At 41.6% G+C, this 19,910-nt stretch overlaps 1 protein-coding gene across 1 annotated transcript in view; it reads right to left on the bottom strand.

The window, feature by feature from the left end:
- Positions 1 to 9,562: 9,562 nt before the first annotated feature.
- The window catches only part of hcn4 (hyperpolarization activated cyclic nucleotide-gated potassium channel 4), an 81,060-nt gene continuing 70,712 nt past the window's right edge, over positions 9,563 to 19,910 (bottom strand). The window contains exon 9 of the mRNA XM_020592477.1: positions 9,563 to 17,977. Coding sequence (XP_020448133.1) covers positions 15,714 to 17,977 — 2,264 coding nt within the window. The 3' untranslated portion in view covers positions 9,563 to 15,713. The remainder of the gene's footprint in view (positions 17,978 to 19,910) is intronic.

Here is a 19,910-nt window from a genome sequence, read left to right as displayed (position 1 = left end):
GGCTCTCTCTCTCATGCTCACACATGCACACATGAGCAACACTACAGCTTCCTTGCCAGCTGTTAAGTTTATTAACTGTATGCTTGTCCACAGTCAGAGGGACTTAGGGAGAGAGGTAAAGGGAGGAAGAAGTGTCAGTGGGGAAGCCAGAGAAAGAGAGAGATAGTGAGCACAAGGTCCTTACTGGAGCTTCAGAATCATCTAACACCTGACCAACAAGAACCAGGGGAAAACCAGTTCTCTAAATTTTCCAAGTGAGTTTCTGGCAGGGGATTATAAAGTGGAGTTCACCTCCACAATATATATTTGGGTGAATCCCAAGTTTCTTAATTGCATCCATATTTCCCTCACTTGTCATGTGCATCATGTGATGTACACCAGCCCAAAAAAACATTTTCCCATAAATGGTCATTGGAAAAGGAGTAAAATGGTGAATACACTTTCTGAAGGCCCAAAATCCCTTGAAGTAACTCTGATGACTCTTTATTATCAGAAATGAGTCGTTCAGTATAGTGTCATTTCAAATCATGTGTGAGGCGTTAACAGGAAGTCACATGGCTAGGTGCTAGTGGGCACGCTCTATGAACCCAGAAATACAGAAGCAGAACATATGAGTAAATCTTATGGCCTAAAATATGAAAAGGTTTTTTTCTTTTTTTTTCAGAGTATGCACCACAGAACACGATTCACAGGAATGAACTGGGGTGAATGATCCATTAATTTGGGCCCATAGATCATGTGCAATTGCATCAAGCCGGCTGAATTCTTATTGGCTCCCTGCACACATGAATGAGATAAAATAAAAATCTACAGATTATCTAGACTATTAATTCAAATTCTGATAATAAAAAAAAATAATTTTGCTGGGTTTGTGATGTTCATTAAAATTTATTTACCATTTTACAGCCACCCATTTTCCAGGTATTCTCAATGGGAAAAGTGCATCATCAGACCAGTGTATGTCACATGGTGACTGCATAGGTTGTTATAGCACATCTGGCCACTACACCAAATTTGCTTCACAGCCCAATGCTGCTGCTGGGGGCTTGATCCATGAGCCCCATTGACACCATTTCAACTTGCAGTACCTAGTTACAGTTGTTAAGCTGTCATTGGAAAATTGTGTGTTACCAAATAGTCAATTGGTGAACAGGAGGCAAAAGAGCAAGCAACTAGGTTAACACACACACACACACACACACACACACACACACACACACACACCATCAAGCACTGTTGACTCTTCTTATCTACATGCAGTTCACACATACAAATCACAAAATATTCTGAGTTTAACTGCCTCCTATAATCCCAGTGCCTGTGCCAGAATTAGAAAGGAAGCATAAATCAGTGTTAAAAATATTGCCTCTTTGTTCCTCTCTTCCTCACGCACTTCAGAAACACATACATGTACACCATGGCCACAGACACACTCCATCACTCGCCCATCACCTCACACAGGTCTTTTCCTCTCCTCTGCACAATCTTCTCACATCCTCCTCCCTCCTTTGCTATCTCTATTCTGCTCTGGGTTCTGTCCTTCACCCCGTCCTCCATCCCTGTCACGCACAAAACACACACATTTGCTCATACTGACTTCTTCACAGCTTGTGTGTCTTGACACACGTGCACACACACAACACACACACACACACACACACAGTCATTCCCTAGCCTCTTAACCTAACACTATTCGTAGCCTAAACTTAATGTCTTAACCTTCCAAAAGCCCTTCGAAAATGTGAGGACCAGCTAAAATGTCCTCACAACAATGGCATTGAGAAAAAAAGGTCTACACAGTGTAATAAAGACATGTACACTCACAGATGCACAAACAAGGAAGCACATACATATATAAACAGACAGCAATTCACACACAGTACAGTTGTCCCCATCCTCCCACTTGTTGTTTTCTGTTTTGCTCTGGGGAAGCTACAGTATGTAGCTGCACACTCACACTACATACACAGACAGTTGCATACAATATAAATCTTGCACATTTTTTTAAATAATTAAGCAAATCTGGGGCTGTGGATTTAGACACAGATGAGTTTCCCACACCTGAGTAGTCCACTGCTCGTCTCTGCTTGAGGCTAGCAGCCATAGCATTTAATGCCTATGAATAAAGTGACCGATTTTAGTTCATTTTTATCTTTTATGCTGTAGATTAGAGAGTTACTTCTTAGGCACCTGTGTGCCAAGATGTCTCCTGTCTGCCCACTGATGCCAGTGTTCAGTCTAATATTTAAACATATTGAAAGCTACATTCTGCTCTTCTTTGCTGGACATAACTCTGGTGCACTAGCTGTAAGTTGGGGAGCAATCTCTGGAAATGTTGGATTCAAAAATTGGATTCAGTTTTGCAAAACATGACCATTATAAGGTGAAAATACCTTCAATGAAAAAAACAATATAGCAGTTATACAGTGTTATAATTATGGGACAGTCTTAGTAGCATAAAAACCATGGAATGTAAAGGCCAGCAGAGGAACCCACAACTGTGGATATAAACTGCTAATCTCCTTCTTATGCAAATAACAGTGCATTAGACCACAAGTTTGATATTCAGGTTCCAAAGTCTCAATAGCTTTTCTCATAGGGGCTGCATTGCCTGTAAAATTTCATCTCATAAAGGTCTGGATTAAGTAATGTCCTAAATCTAACATCTCATCTAAATGTTAGCAAGAGATAACAGACCAGGAAAAGGGAGTTATTTTTGCAATACTGATTTGAAATAATTTTAGAAGGCACAAATTTGTGGCATTTTTAAATAAATCAGTTTTTTTATGTTACTCAGCCAGTGACAATCAATTTATACATGTGTAGTTCTATCCATTTCAAAGAGGCCAACATAAATGATGCAACACTGCAACAGAAAAAGGCAGAAGGAGGAAATGACAGCATCACCAATTGCATGAATGATCTGCACATCTCCTGAAGTGGTATGTGACTTGATTTCTTTCTGAAGTCATATTGGGAAAAGCACAGAAATAATTCCAAAGTGCCCTTTGCAACAACAGCCAAAGGAAGACTAGACCTGGTCAATAAGGAATGTCAATCAATACACGGGTGTTTTATAATTTAGACCATTGTGTTGAACTAAATTAACTTTGCCTGAGGTCTCCTTCCTCACCCACCTTTTGAGCCCTACTCTCATTCCTCTGTCTGCTCTGCCTCCCTCACCTTCCCCTCTCCTCCTCCTTCCATTTGTGAATGTGCTGCTGATTGTTCAGCAGTCCTTTAAGCCTTGTCGTGAAATCTATTTCTGACTCTTACGCACACCAGCAACCAGGAATTTTTATGTTCATTAAAAAAAAAACCTTCAGTGAAAGCCTTTCATTGTACTCAGGTCAAACAATCACAGCTGATTACTTGTATATGTAACAGCTCTCCTGGGCCATATGACATAACATTTCAGGCCACTTGACATAAGGAGAATGATTGCACTGTTGGCTTTGACTCTTTTCCATGTGCATTCCATCTGTTACCTGGTTGATGAGAAATTGTGTGTTTATAAATTTGGGCCTGGCACTGCAGGAGTGCCTGTTTTACCTCCTTTCAGACATCTGTGCCATTGTGTTATTCTAACAGCATCTAAACATGGCAGCTTCATGTGTGAATGAGCACCCCGGTCAGTTTTTCATAAAAGTCATGGCAGCAATGTTATTAGGTTCGATCATCTGTAGTAATATTTATGGATCACTTTCAACACAGCACAAGTCTGAACTGCATGTTAGCAGATAGGCATGCACAAGATTACGACATACTGGTGTAGGACATTGTTATGTATAGTGGGCTTACAATCACAACATTGTATCTACCTATGTCTATTGTGCATCTTTGTGAGTTGCATAGTTCACAAAAAGCATTATTGTTTTGAAGAATATCTTAAACAGTAATAAAATGATAACAATTTTCACCAGGGACAGCACTTACAGGTGGTCCATCCTGTTGTAATAAGAAAATTCTGACCTTGTACATTATTATTTAATGTAACTAGACTGTTCTGTTGTTTTCTTGAGATTTAGGATATGTTTTATGTAAGCTTTTAGCTTTTTACCCTCCTGTACAAGCTCTTGTTTTGAATTTATATGTGACTGAGAATATAAGGTAAAATGATTTTATACATATGAACCTGCACACATATTAAACATTATATGTGACTTGAAATACTGTCCATTCTCAAACATATGGCAAATACTGAATGCATATCATAGCTTTCTTTGTCATGATTGTGGGTATGTCTGAATGAAGCCATGACAAACAAGAGACCTAAGTCTGAATGACAAAAAGCCTTTGCTTTAACAGATTGATGAAGTGATGAATGTTAAGTATCCAGTGTCTGCAAAGGGCTTTTTTTTTTACATTGTAAGGATGTAACTGGATGCCTCTCACCTCGGGGGTTTAACTTAATGAGGCCTTTAGGTTTGCTCCAATCACATTTGGTGTGAGTTTGGACTCTACTCACATGAATGGGCAACAATTTCCCTCCTCCCACTAGCAGCTAAGACATTTATTAGCAGGAAAGATGAAGCATAGAGGTCAGCAGAGCCAGTGTAACATTCAGAGTGTTCACTGGCTAACTCCAAAATTGCTCCTCTTCTCTGTTCTCCTCCTGGAGTAATTCTGCTCAACAGACTGGCTCTTCTGCAAAATTATAATTAGGGGAGTCAGTAATGACACTTCAAACTATCTTAATTATTCTGAACAATGGCTAGTCCTAGTCCTGCACTGCTGTAATTAAGCCTTTCTAGATGCTTATGGTGGATGATAATTTGATCCTGGCTCCCTGAGCTCCTCATGACTGCCTCTCACACTGTCAGGATTTTATCACTAAATATATTGTGCTGCTAATATAGATTTGCTTTTTGTACCTAAACATAAAACAATAAAAGGCTGTTTTTTCCATTCTGAAGCCTGGAAATGGTTTAGTAGAATACCTTTTACTGTCAGAGTTTAAACACACCTGATTTTTGGTATGGCCACTCCAGAATGCTATCTCTCTCTAGTTCAAAGGATGTGTGTGTGACTACAAAGTGCTCAAGGGCAGAAAAACTAATATGATAAACAGGGAACAGAGGCTGCAGGCTGGGGTGGGGGCTCTAGTCTTTCCTCTCATCCTGTGAAAAGCGAGAGACACTGTAGAGTACTTAGGGAAATGTGCTGTCTCCGTGGGCAGGCGGTGAAGAGGGATGTGAGTAAGGGAGATCTTTTTCTTTATCAGTCGTCACTGGGGGAGATTAGGAGGAGAAGAGAGTGGAGGATGGTATTATGGGGATCACCAGTCATGAATGATTATAATTGCTAAATATGAGAAAATGGTGGGCGGCATGGTGGGGCAGTATTTAGTGCTGTTCACCATACAACAAGAAGTGGTCGAGGCCTGGCCGACGCGATGCCTTTCTGTGTGAAGTTTACATGTTCTCTCTGTGCCTGCGTGGGTTCTCTCTGGGTACTTAGGTTGATTGGTGACTCGAAATTGCCCGTAGGAGTGTATATGTGTGTGTGTGTGTGTGTGTGGTTGTTTGTCGCTATGTGTCAGTTCTGTGATAGACTGGCGACCTGTTCAGGATGTACCTTGCCTCTCGTCCAATGTCAGCTGGGATTGTTCCAGCCCCCTGCGACCCTGCTTCAGGATAAGCAGTGTAGATGATGGATGGAAGAAAATGTTATTTTCCTCCTTATAAATTAGTTCCTCTGGGCTGGTTTTTATATTATTATTTTAAAAAGAGCAAGATTTTATGCAGGATTTATCCCCTAAATGCAATAACATACTAATATACTGAAAGGGAAAATGCTATGTTTGTTGAGGAGAGAAAACTATATCAGCTTACTGTTCAGCGTTTCAAAAACCAGCTCAAGGCATCACTCTCCTTTAAATTAAAAACCAAAAATATCACTGGAATGTTCTACTCTCATGTCAGCAAGCAGTTAAGCAGAATAGGGACTATATTAAGGAAATATTGGATACCATATATTGGAATTAATCTCTGCAATTCAATCTCAAGGACCAATCCAATAAACAGTGTTTAAACAGTTTATGAGCAATGCAAGATGGCTTTAAGACTCCCTAGTCTGAAATCAGCAGCTAACAGTCTCAGGCTCTGAGGGTTTGTCTGGCGGGGGATTGGCTGTGTTTAGAAACAAACATTTAGAACTGACTAAGCAGATGGCAGGGTGACAACATGAGCTGCTGGTTCTTGTGTTGACATATCACAGTGGGGTCACAGCTCAAGGCAGCACAATATCTCATCTAAGTCTGTCACTCTCAGTTCCAATTAACTGACAATCCGAAACAACCAGAGAAGGCTGCAAAAGAATGGATATCATGTGATATACTTTGAATATACATAGTATGAGCACATTGTGAGTGTAGCAGTGGTGGAAGAAGTACTCAGATCCTTTACTTAAGTAGAACTACCAATACCACACTTAACAAAACTCATCAAATAAACCTTCTTAATTTAAAATCCTATGTATTATCAGAAAAATGTACTTAAAGTAAGTTATAAAGCTTATTCTATAGTAAGAGATCCCCTGTGATGAGAGATTACTATACTGTATATTACATTTTAATGTTATTACTGGTGCAAAAATGTGTACAATAAATAGTAGTTTACTGTTATGGTTGGCTGAGTTGGAGCAAACTTTAACTACACCTACACATTGAAGTGTCCTTGGGCAAGACACTGAATCCCCAAGTTGTCCTCGATGGTAAGAGCCATCGGTGTGAGTTGGTGCCACAAATGGCTGCCTCAGTTCTGTACCGGAAACAAATTCCTTATGTGTAACATACTTGGCCAAATAAAGGTGATTATTATTCTATTATCCTATAGGCCTAGACTGCTGGGGGCCCCATGATTCTCTCCTCTCCTCTCCATGTATTTATATATGCCACCATTACGCGTCACTAACTGTGTGTCTCCTCTCTCTCATCAACATCAACCTGTCTAGTGTTTGAGTGTTGTGGGCGATTGTGGTTCAGTAGGTAGAACAGATGTCTCCCAACCGGCAGGTTAGAGGTTTGAATCTCGGTGCCTGCAGTCTACATGTTCAGTGTCCTTGGGCAAGACACTGAACCCCCAAGTTGCCCCCGGTGGTTAGAGCCATTGGTTGAGTTGCCTTGGTTCTGTAACAGGAACAAATTCCTTGTTGGCCAAATAAAGGTGATTATTATTACTTTAGTTTTAGCTACTAGATTTATTTATAATTAGTTTAGTGCAGTGGTTCCTGTGATGATCAGTGCAGTTACACATAGTTATCGCCAGGGAGGCGCTAAGTACCGGCTACTTATGTGGGTATACATTAGTAGAGAGGAAGTCGGTGCGCCGGGGTTAGTGAGAACATGGTGATGGAGTTCTGAATGAAGAGTTCATGCCGTCCAAAACAAGCCTCATGATTGTCAAAAACAAACACAACAGTTCCCAGTTTAGAAATCAAGCCTCTCCAGAGGGTCATCAGCCAATTCTGAGGGCAATACAGTATATAACTTGGCACAATTTTTTTTTAAGTAAGGGTTTACAACAAAACTTAAGTTGTACTTCAATAATGAATTGTACTTATGTATCTTTTTTATAATCTGAAAAATAACTAGTAACTCCACTTGTCGTTGAGTAAAAAGTATATTTCTCTTTGAAATGTAGAGGGAAAGAAGTATAATGTAGAATAAAATGGAAATGCTCAAGTTAAAGAACAGGTACCTCAAATTTGTTCTTAAGTACATGTACTTACTTACTTCTCAGTACTGGAAACATAAGGTGTCATCAAATAATCATAAGAAAATTCAAACTGACAGATGCATTCACCACTGGGCAAATCACGTTTCTTATATCTCAGTCTAATGATGGTAACTATTAACATGAACCCAGCACTCAAATTATCACCCTAACACTAGCCCACACATAGTTTTGTCATGTTGGGCACATATGGCTCATTTCTGACCATCATGATTTTTCAGCAGAGGAAGCTTTTTTGGGGGCTGGGACATCAGGTTGGCAACCTGTGGCCAGCTCTCTGATGTTATCCACGCGTGTGCTTTCACGAACTTAATCCCAGGAGGCACACACATATACAGAAATACACAAAGTCACCCATGTACATGGAAACACATGCAATACACACTGACATAAAAAAGGAAACTTTCAAACATACACATCAAAAGCTTGAGCCTTGCAAAGTTGGCATTTGGGCAATATTTGTGAACAAACTGCCAGATGTCAAAAGGCTTTGATGGCAGGGTTTTAGAGGGGAAAAAAACACTAATACGGATGTGCTGTAGTTACTGTTTATGTTTCTGAGTGCTCTGAGCCTTGGGCTGCAAAATATGTAGTGCCAGGGTGGTATGCTATGAGTGTGAGAGGAGCTGGAAAGTAAAAGAAATTTTCTTTTAAAACAAACTAAAAAAATATAGCAACAAAGGAGGCTGCTGGATGCCACATAATGGTACTTTTATTGAGTTTAACAACTCTAATTTAGACTTTCAGAACATTCGAGTTGCATTATTCTGGTTGACTGAAATACACTCAAATTCCCATGTCCCTCTCAAATGCCACTATTACTGTAAAACCTGTAGTTAAAGCTGAGGCATGCTTTCTTCCTCCACCAACAGTGGCATCATTGAAAAGGGCTATCTGGGAAGACAGAAAAAAAGCTTCAGACACACACACATACAGTGGTTTGACCCTAAGGCCTGTAGGGTAATGGTAGGATTAATTACTGTTGAGTCTGACCCAAGGAGAACTAAAGCAGATTATCTGAGATGCTGCAGAGGAAGGCATTAGCGCTGGTTGTCCATCTATCGCACCAGAGAGACAGCCACCTCAACCGCGGGGATGTCACCATGACTTTGCTGATCTGGCCCCTACACAAAGCCCACACACTGACAGCATACATGAGGCTCACATGGCAACAGGAGCCATGCACCATTCGTGCCATGCTCCTGTGTGCCTTGTTGCTGCTGTCAGACGTAAGCGGGCAGTTGTAAGTCAGCTCCTCTCCGCTGAGCAGGCCTCAGAGGTGGAGATATGTAATTACAATAGACAATCTAAAACAAAGCCCTCCACTTTCAATGAGTTCCTCTTGGAGAAGGGAAGGTTACCTCAAGGGGGAATTCTAATGAAGCAGATGGCTGAGTGCTCAAAGGGGCAGATGCAGACTGTCCTCCTTTTCACAGTCTGCCAACATTTCCAGCGTTCTGAGGGGCTTCACCTGTCTCTTGACCACTCTGTGTGTCTCTCAGTAAAGGTGTGTGTTTATGCAAAAGGATTTTGCTCATTGCTACATTTTACACTATAGAAAGAAAAATCTGAGAATAGCCTCACAAATGTACCATTTCCTACACTCAGCTGCATATTTGCACAGGTAGGCAAAAAATTAATAAAAATGGAGACAGAATTCCCTAAAGACGTGCTATGCCTGAGATGCTTTGTGAAGTGTGGTTGAGAATATGTTGCATGTGAGACAAACAACAAAGAGGACAAAAAAAAATACTAGACAGATATTCTTTATATTTTATTCTATACTTTTTTATTTCATCTGTGTGCTTATTGATGACACAGTTTTTGCACCACTCCTTTCACCGCCACACAAGCTACAAGCCATGGCTACTGTGTGTGTGGTTGTTATGTGGGTCAGCTCAAACAGGTACCCATCCAGTCACACCATACCTGTACAGTTTCCTTATTGCTTTTCCTCCAGAGTTCCAGTGTTAATTGCAGGGAAAAAATTATATTCATTGATCAATAGCAAAGCAGTCAAAATAATGTTCTCCCCAAATAGTCATGTGTCCAAATAAGAAGTGTTGAACCAACATGAAACATGAGAGATTATACAATGAAAATGATGTTTCCTTAAAAACCATGGACATGTTATGATTCCTGTACATAGAATCTGGTGAGCGTTGCTTATCATTATTTGTTATGCTGATGATGACAACACTTATTAAGACAGTCTAAAATAAATACAGAAATGTAAATGGGTCCTATGGAAATTTATAAGTCTGTAAAATTCAGTATCTGGTGAAAATTATGTTCCCAACATCAGATTAAGTGAAATTTATTACATACTACAGCAATTGAAAGGTAGCTACAAGATTTATTTTTAACGTAGACCTTCATATCTCCATTAATCCACTGAAAAGCAGTTTCACCTTTGGCTTCACCACAGGATTTTCTGATCAGCTGCAACCAACAGAAAAACGTGTATATGACCAAGTTGTAAAGTAGCATAAATTAATGAATTTATACTGACAGCTACAACAAGAGACACCTGACAGTAAGCTGTACAGTGCCAATAACATGAAGGAGCTGTGGGTGGTCTTTCAGAGGGACGTTATAATATATGCACCCCACTGTTGCATGGTATCCCTAAACTGCATCATATCCAGGTTACACTGCTCAACTGCCCACTTTGTAGTCAAATTAACATTACTGTCATGCTGTTCCATCTCTCTGGAGCAGCAGCAAGGGAATTTTTACTTCATGTAGCAATCTTCAGATCATATCCAATCACTCTAAGGTACACTGTCAGACAAAACACCTGATTCTGATACTTGTGTAGAAAATAAATTGAGCATTTATGGAAGGGGAAGAGGAATTTGTGGTCATGAATGAATAACAAGGGCACGGGAAAACATGTTTCTTCCTCCCCCTGAGAAATTACTGGTTTGATTCCGCTGCTGCTACATCTAATCCTCAATCACAGCAAATGATTTCATTAGCGTGCATCCCCAGTTCACCAACCCACAATCATGGGTGAGGAGGGCAGCACAAAGGAAGAGGAAAGCTAATCTAAGGTGGTGAAATTGGAAGCACAAAAAAACAGAATCTGAGAATGCTGCATAACAGAAACAACCGTGAATTGGAAATGGTACAGAGTTGCCATGTGGAGCTCCATCAAAGCTTTATGAGGGGGCTGCACTGAAGCAGCTTAGCAACCTGATGTCTGCCTCACAACATATCTAGCTAGGGCCAACAGCAGGGCTAGAGCCAGGTATGGCCTCAGGCAGAGAACAAGATTAATAACTTCCATCAGAAGTTATTAATGTATACGAGATGCTCCTTTTTTCCCCCAAATACACAGTTTTATTCTCAGTCCTTGATAGCCCTAGACTCGTTTAAAGTAGATTTCATACCACTGCATGATGTAAAATGAAATAATACTTTACAGAATCACCACAGACATGGCAGGAGCATTTTCACAATTTTGAATGAAAGGTTTTCAGAACAGACTAGCTTGGAGCATTTGGGCAGAGCATGGTCCTTCATTGCTATTTCCTCTGTTGTTCTCAACCAGCAAATTTCTTATCATATTTAGATGGGTGACAGGATGAGGTGTAATGAAAATAGTTCCCTGCATATGCAAGTGAGTCACTGTTGTTTTTGTTTATTTGCTTGTCTCAAAAGACACAAAGTTTCAAACCCTCCTTGGCTTATTCCCAGCTGATTCCTTGTAAAAATACAGTCTCCCTATACTTCATTATGCTACAGATTCAGTTGCATCAAATAGTTTGGGAGGATGGAAATAGAAAATCAGTCAGGTGAAAACCTTGTTATTCTCATGTCTTTACAGAATGAAGCATTACATGGTCGTCAGTGAGTTGAGAAAATTTCATGATCCTAAAGATTTTGAAATCTATTTTCCTGTCCATTTCAAAGCTGCATGGTTATCAATTCTTAATTTCATTAAAATGGCAGTTTTCTTGCATAAAAACCTCAAAGACAGGAGATTTTTCAGAGATGCTGGCCCAGGTGAGACAGGCAGGACATCATGCAGATTCTACTGACACACTGTGTCCACCCACCACTCCTCAGAATCACAAATCTGTGATAATGAATGAATGTCATAATGAACAGACCAAGTTTAGGTCTAGTAAACAACCCTTGCCCAATGTCTATGTCTCCATAAACTCTAATCTGTCCCTTTCTGTCCCTCCTTACAGAACACCCACCCCCAGCCAGGCAGCAGGGGAAACACAGTTGCACACACACACACAAACACTAGCTGTTAGCTACATGACAGCGCTCACTCATATCCTCTCAATCAATGCCACAGAGGCAAGCATCCAATAGCACTAGGGTGAAATGCCACAAGTCCCACCCAGAAACAAGTACCCTGTCAGAATACCCCATGGGGTGCCTGTCTACCTATTGTCCCCATGGCTATCTGACCACATCACTGTCTCAGAGCATCAGCATCTCCTCACATCTACACCGTAGTCTCATAGACCGGCTTCAAACTGTTCTCCAGCACCATACTGTAATAAGGTCATACTGTGAGGAGAAAAAGGGATGTGTTCCTGATGTGTGTGGCACAGCAGTCTGTTTGCTTTGGTGCACAGCAAAGCCAACAGGTACAGGAGGGTCAAGGTTTAACTGTGTGCAGACTATCAACATTCCAGAAGTGCAACAATTCAGCGTGTTTAATTTTATGCCATTCTGTTGGTGAATTCTGTCCCTCCCACCTCTTTGCCCCTGTAGATGGTAGTCTAAACTCTAAAGATTCCTGGGCTTAGTACCGTGAGGTGCAAGGCTAACATAAATGTTTCAAAGCCTTTAAAATAGCTGTTTACTGCCAATGTAAACGAGATGAGTGAGCTGAACAAACACTGCTCCATAGTAATGCCAGCTCTGTGTATATCCAAACACAAAAATGATCAATTACTAGTTTCACCTGTGTAATTCTGTAATGATAAGCTAAATAATCAGTTCTTATCTATATCAGATGATTATATTCTACATTTCATAGAATAAGTGGCAACACACATCATGTCTGGATATTTTGCATCAGCTACTGTTTTTGCCTGTACTTGCAAATAAGAATAATCTTTGCTGTTTCAGTTGCACCGAAATAATGAGACAATGAAGCCACATGCTTACCATTGTTTCCATTGATTGTTGCTATATTTTCTCATATTCACTGCTGTAGGAAAACTGCATTTTTGTTTTTTGTACTGGAATCCAAACACAAATGAAGAAACCATTCAACATTCAACAACACAAGCAATGAGGATATTGATTAATATGGTAATGTAGAAGTGCAAACATTTCCACTCGGAGCAAGTTGCTTGTGATCAAAAACGTATTTAAAATGTAAAGGTTACATTATTATGTCATGTTCACCTGGAGTTGCAATGCATGCATCATGACTAGAGCAAAAACCACATATTAAATCCATAATAAGAAAGCTGATATGAACTCCTTGCTATGTAAACTAGCCTGGCTGATCTGAAAGCAGTAAGGTAGAAAATCAACTGGTCATAGATTTTCCAGCTGCAAATTCAGTCAGGGATATTTTCAAAACATAAATTGTTATGGATGAAAACTTTTTTTCCTCTCCTGCCAGGAGGAGTCTTTAGGTAAATCCCAATTCCCTTATTTGATCATTCCTTGGTCCTCGATCCTCACTCGACCCAGAAGTTGTTCCAGCTGAGTGAGAACTGAAGATGTCCCAAAGCTCTTATTCCTGATTTAAGAATCAAGAAACAAGAAGGCTGCATGGAGAAGACATGATGGAGGCTACACAAGAGCATTCTTCATGCAACTTTTATGGACTGACATACCCCTTTCTTGGAAACCAGCTGGTGATTGGATGATTCAGACGATGGATCTGACAAAAGGATGCCTCATGTCTGTAAAAACGTTCCCTCAATTTTCCCTAATCTTTTCTTCACACTTTATGTGGGTGGGAGTAAGACACAAGAAAAAGATGCAAGGGAAGGAAACATGAATACAATTAAGGAAACTGAGATTTACCCATAGTGTGGTCCTGTGTTTGTGGGCATGTTTGTAAATGTGCACTCATGCAAGTATGTGTCATTCCATGCCATCCCTTGTTATAGAGACTTATGGGAACTGTAATGAGGGAAGAGTGTGGTCACTGTGAACCTGTGCGTGAGTCCATGATAGTCTGGGAGGGTCGAGGGATTACAGTCATGTCTTGTTAAATTAGGTTGTTGTGGCTGAGTGATGTGACTGAGTTAGGGATGCAGCTGTCTGAGTGGTCTGTGTTGCTGATAAGCTGCACACAAACATGTAGAAGCAAGCTTTTTCCTTTGGGAGTTAGTGGCACTTTTCTCTACTGCAGAATGCAGTAGAGGAAGGTATCATGTTGATTAGCTCTTTGCATGTAGTGTACATTATATGTATTCAGAAATACCAGCAGCAATGCAATGAAAACTGAAGTCTGCTTTTCAAATAACTTGCGGTTTCTCCCAGGATATACCAGCTCCAATGCAATTGTATGCCTCCACTTTACTGAGCTTATGCAGTAAATAGAGGGTAGCTGTAGGCAACTACGTATATCCAGATTCCCTAGGACAACTTAGTTGGTAGCAGTTCTGTGTCTTACTAAAGGACACTTTGGCAGGAGAAATGGCTGCTGATGAAAATGTCTGTCAAAGATATTGAACCAATGGCCTTTTTAGTTATGGAACAGTCTTAATCTCCTGGGGCACTGTGCCTTCAGTGTATCTCCCATAGCTACAGTACTTTTAGCATCAACAAATGTACATACATTCAACATCTCAAACTCCACACTAGCATTCAATGAGGAGATATTTCTATTTTGACAGTGTAGTGCTACAGTAAAAGCAGTAATGCACAAATTAAATATCAAGTGGTATATTTCCTTTTCCAGCACTTTTCAGATGTTCCAGATTGTGTACTTGTATGTCCTAGAGTATATTTGCTAAATAACCGAAAGTCTTGACCTGAAGTTATCCTTTTCTTTTTTATTATTTTTGATTGGTCTGAGTGCTGCACAATGCAACACACAAGCTGAAGTTCATGGAAGTTCTTCTTTTTTAGTGAAAAAGGCAAACTTCTTTTTGATCAGGGAAAAGTCTTGCCAACATGCTTTCTACACACATTAGCAACATGAGCTTGGAAGACAAAGTGAGCTTCTTAAGACATTGTTTAGGAATTTGCAGAAAGCCAGTCACTCACATACTGTTATGTCTCAATATTGAGATGGAGGGTAGCTTGCTGAAACCCCCTTCCCCTGCTTAAAAAAACAGTACTTTTATGATAAAGTGGTATAAAATTGGATCGATGGGCCAAGAGGAGGTGAATCATTACCCCACAGAAAATGTCTTTTTGGTTTCCTCAAATCTCTTCTCCATTTCTCATAAGGTTTCGAAAAGTTTATACAGGAGGATAAATAAGTACAATCCATTAGATACATTTAAGGATCAACAATATGTGATCCTAAATGAGATGTTACAAGAGTTAGCCTCTCTTGAAGCATACTGTTTTAGCTAAAAATTTAGATAATTTTTTGAAACACACAAAAAGCTTTTATACATGCAGGTATTAGTGCATAGGTTCCTGCAGAAAAAAGGGTACTATTGTTTAATCCACTTAACTGTCTTCTCAAACATCACCAGAAAAATTTGGCATAGTTATAGAAATATTCTTTAAATGGAGATCTTTTTCCACACCCTCCTAGTCCCTTGACTAACTTATCATTTAAATATATATCCTTCTATATACATTATATGTGAAAAAAGAGAACAAAGCCTAAAACAAATATAGAGTATTCTAAAGCTTCGAGAGTTACTCAGTAAAGTGTCTTTTAAATCACAGTAAATTCAATATCCTGGTAAAATGAGAGGTGGAACACAGTGAAGTCTGAAGACACAAAGAAAAGAACACCACACAAGGAGATAGTTTGTGTGTGTTTCAGTTTGGAGGAGCACAGGAGGGTGTGATAAATCCTCACAAATTGGAAGGAAGCTTAGAGCGGACAGTTTGAGGTTCTAGATCTGATGAATAGGCAGCAGAGCCCCTCCTCAGTGGCAAGGCTGGGGAGGCCCCAGAGGAGTGAGTCTGGTGAGAGTCCCTCAGAGATGTCTGGATGGGAGGAGTCATGTGGCCCGGCACTGTGCTACTAGGTTTGGGCACAAGAGTGGGAGAAGAAAAGGGTGAGGGATAACATCCAGTTTCCACAGAAGAGTGAGGAGTTTTGTGGCCTAAGGCCTGGGCCACCTCCTGGGGCAGAGATGGGTGTGAGCTGGATAAAAGTTTTAGGTCCTCAGAAAAGCGATTCAGTAGAGAATCTCTCCCTGTTGTGTGTAGCTGGCTAAGAAGCTGCGAAGGGAGAGAAGACTGTGGCATTAGCAGAGAACTGTGTGATCCTGTGGCACTAGAGGGGTCACTGTAGTGAAAGGTCCTGCCTGCCACTGGGCTTTGAATAGTTGGGCTTGGTGCTACTGGGGTAAGGCAGGGAGAGGTGTTTGCTGAACCATACTGGGTAAGTGAGGCCAGGGCAGATCTCTCCAGTGACATCTGGTGAGGCAGGAGGCCAGACTGGAGGCCTGACAGGCTACAATGGATGAGGGAAGATGGGGACCCCTCAGCAGGGTGCTGGCTGTTCTGTCCTCTACTAGAAGACGGGGAGCCTTGTGGAGGAGAATGGAAGAGGTTTAAGCCACTGGTAGTCCTGCCTCCCCCAGCAAACTGCTGCAGAGGAACCACCTGAGGAGGTTTAGGAGGTGCCTGGCTGTGGAGTAGTGGACCTGGCAAAGGACTGAACGAGCCAGTAGATACGGGACTCTGACAACGAGAGGAACAAATAAGTCCAGCTGTAATTCCTCCAGAAGACCCTCCTACAGAAAAAGCTGCAGACCCTGCTATATGGCTCCTTACTGTCCCACCTGCTGCTCTGCCAGAATGTCCCCCAGTTGCCCCTGCCCCTGGCACACTTGAACCTCCTCCTATATGGCTAGTTGTTGATCCACCAGAGGCCCTTCCCACCAGCCCTCCAGGATTCCCTACCACTGACTCACCAGAAAGCGCTCCAGGGGGCCCCCCAGAGGCCCCTCCTGATAATCCCCCAGAAACCACTCCTATTGATGCACAAGAAGCCCTCTCTAATGATCCTCCAGAGGTTGTCACTACCAGTGATTCTCCAGTGCCCCCTCCCATTGATACTCTGGAAGTCATTATCATTGATCTCCTGGTTGCATCTCCTATTGTCCCACAAGTAATGCTCTCTGTTGATCCATGTGATGCCCCACCTGCTAATCTGCCACAACCTGCACTCACTGGTCCTTCAGATATCTCTCCCATTGATTCCCCTGACAGCCCTGCTTCTGATCCCCCAATAGCTCCTCCCAACCCAAAGTGCCCCCCAGGTGTTCCTTCTGTTGTTCCAGTTGTAAAGTCGTCTCCAGCCCAAGCAGTGTCTCCTTCCACAGAACCTCCAACTGCTCCACCTGAAGACCACCCTGTAGTACCACCACAGGCTCCAATCGCCCCAGCACTTATTCCTGACCCTGTGCTTCCACTTGTAGACCCTTGGTGGAAGAGGTGTGAGAGAGGTGGGGTGCTGGAGCAAAAGGGCTGTTGATGCTGTGGTTGTGTGTGTAGCTGGGCCATGCTAGATGAGGGTGAAACAGAGGATGAGTATGCTCCAAAGGGAAAGGCAGAAGGCCCTGCTCCACTGGACTTTGACCCAGCCCCACTAAGTCTGTGTTGGCCTCCGCTACCTGAAGCTTGCTGGCCTGTTGAATCTGACATCATATGCTGGGCCCGAAAAGAGGCCAACAATGGCATGTCCACCCCTGTGTGCAGTTTAGACGGGGTACTAGAGGAAGAGTCCCCAGCAGAGCCAGGTGCTGTTGATGAAGGAACAAATGGGTGGAACTTCCTAAGACAGCTGGGAGGGTCCTTTAGGGACCCCAGAACAGAAACTGGAGGCCTGAAGAGTGTTGGTGGGAGGTGGGGATGGTGTGTCAGGGCAATAGCTACTGAGGTGGTGGCGGCCGCTGCTTGGAGAGGGGCCTGGATGAGGGGAGCCCAGATGACAGGGGTAGGTGATGGAGGTGTCTGGGGTGGAGCATTCTGCATGAGGTGGGCGCAGTGGGCCATGTCCCTGTCGTGCTGCACAATCTGCTGGATGATTTCATTCTCCTGGTAGTTAAGTACACCAGAGCTGAGATCGTGTTGCACCTTGTGCTGCAGGATGGAATTTTTCTTGCCTTTAAAAGCACACAAACATAAAAACAGACACACAAAAAGAGAGAAATGGAAAATGAGCATAAATTTTGTAGGCAGTTTTCTAACAGGTTGACCTTCGGGTATACCTGAGTAAGATCCCTATTTTCAAAATCGCTCCCCAATAGAAGCTGTTAGCATAGGAACAACTATGAAGGGAGAAAAATGTTCCTCAAAATCACAAGTGGGAAGAGAGAAGAAAAGAAATGTAAGAAAGAGACAGGAGGATGGGGGAAGTGATAGACAAAGCATTAAAGAGCACAGAATAAGTGAAACAGCAAAAGATAGATGGGAGACAACTACCCAGAGACTGACGCACAAGATGCATGACAGCTGGTGTAGGCATTGTGTAGCTCTTACTGTGATTCCTTAGGTAACTGAGACCAAACATAAAGAAAACATTGTATTGCAAGGTGCCGATTCAGTCTGGGATAAAGTGTAAGCTACACTGATATAACTGGCCTCTCTCTTTTCTCTCTTGTTACTGGCTGTTAATATCAAAATGGAAGCATCTTAAAAAACAGCGAATATGCTGAAACTTTTTTGCTCTAAAAGTCATAATCATTTCCATGGAATAAACCATCTCATGAGATAAACATAAAAAAGAGACAAAATCTGAGATTTTATATGACTTCTTCACAATTCTATTTCTATTTCTTGGTCTTAATATTTAGTGCTCCTCCATTTTCTAGTCTTGAAAGAACTTGAAACTATGAAAATAAGGTCCCTGTGAGTTGTGTACAAGGTCAAAGAGACAAGTTGGAGATGTGTAACAGTGACAGGCATACTAACTGCTGACCCATCCTTTTAGAGAAGCATGTGAAACTTTGACCGTAAAGTCCATTAGTCATTGTTGAATGGTCACACTAGCAGTGACATGGCTAATTGACATGGTGGTCATTTTGAATTTAGTTCTAACAAAAGGCTCTGAAGATAAAGACATTGTGCATGGGTGGCACAGTAGCACAGTGGTTAGCACTGTCACCTTCCAGCCAGAAGGTTCTGTGTTCAAGACCTGGCATGCACAAGGCCTTTTTTGCGTGGGTTTTGCATGTTCTCGCCGGGTACTCTGGCAGTCCAAAGACATGCAGCTTAGGCTGATTGGTGAACCTAAATTACCCATAGGAGTGAGTTTCACATTTTCTGTTATGACTGGTGGCAGATGAGTAGAGGTGTTGTTACATCCAGCTTGGCCCAGGTACCCCCTGCCCTTTAACATCTACAGACCAATCAGACTTCAAAGTCCATCAAGAGAGTAATTCATTTGCAGATCAGTGCTGTTTGAGTGACTTGATTAGGGAAGAAGGGTGTACATGAGCACCAGGCCTAGGAGAAGGGACATACTGTACACAAGAGGGCATCCCACAGAGTTCCCTATCAGCCCCTCACATCTTTTCAAAGGAGCCATCTTCTACAAAGAGATCCCCTAAAGCAATTTCACAATCTTATATTCTAAACATAGCTGTTGATAAAACTGAGCATGCAGCAATGGCTGAGCAATGATACAGGCTGCTTTTCATTGTAATTTTTTCATCTGCCCAGGCTGAGCCTGGGAACAGTGATAATATGGAGAGAATATCAATTATATGCCAAAGAGAAGTCACACAGGGATTTCAAAACTGGAGCTCTCTCTGCATGTTTATATGCACATGACTTTGAAAGTAATTTCAGTCATTGAGTATTGGAGTGGACATTTTTGCAGCCCCAAAGCTTTGTCTGAGAGCTTTGACTGTTCTGTTTGAAATATTTTTGTATTTTCACTGTCAGTCAGCCATGCTGAACATACACACTCATAACTAAATAAAACAAAAAAGTAAAATGAAAATATAGTGATCCTCCCATACCCCAGTAATGAAATCTACTCAGTGATGTGCTGGCTATGTCAGGTGAGATTAATAACATTTACATATATATATA

Source organism: Monopterus albus, unplaced genomic scaffold (genome assembly GCF_001952655.1).
Source record: "Monopterus albus unplaced genomic scaffold, M_albus_1.0 scaffold17.1, whole genome shotgun sequence".
In the NCBI taxonomy this organism is placed as follows: domain Eukaryota; kingdom Metazoa; phylum Chordata; class Actinopteri; order Synbranchiformes; family Synbranchidae; genus Monopterus; species Monopterus albus.
The sequence above is the reverse complement of the archived record's forward strand: the minus strand, read 5'-3'. Positions and strand labels throughout refer to the sequence as shown.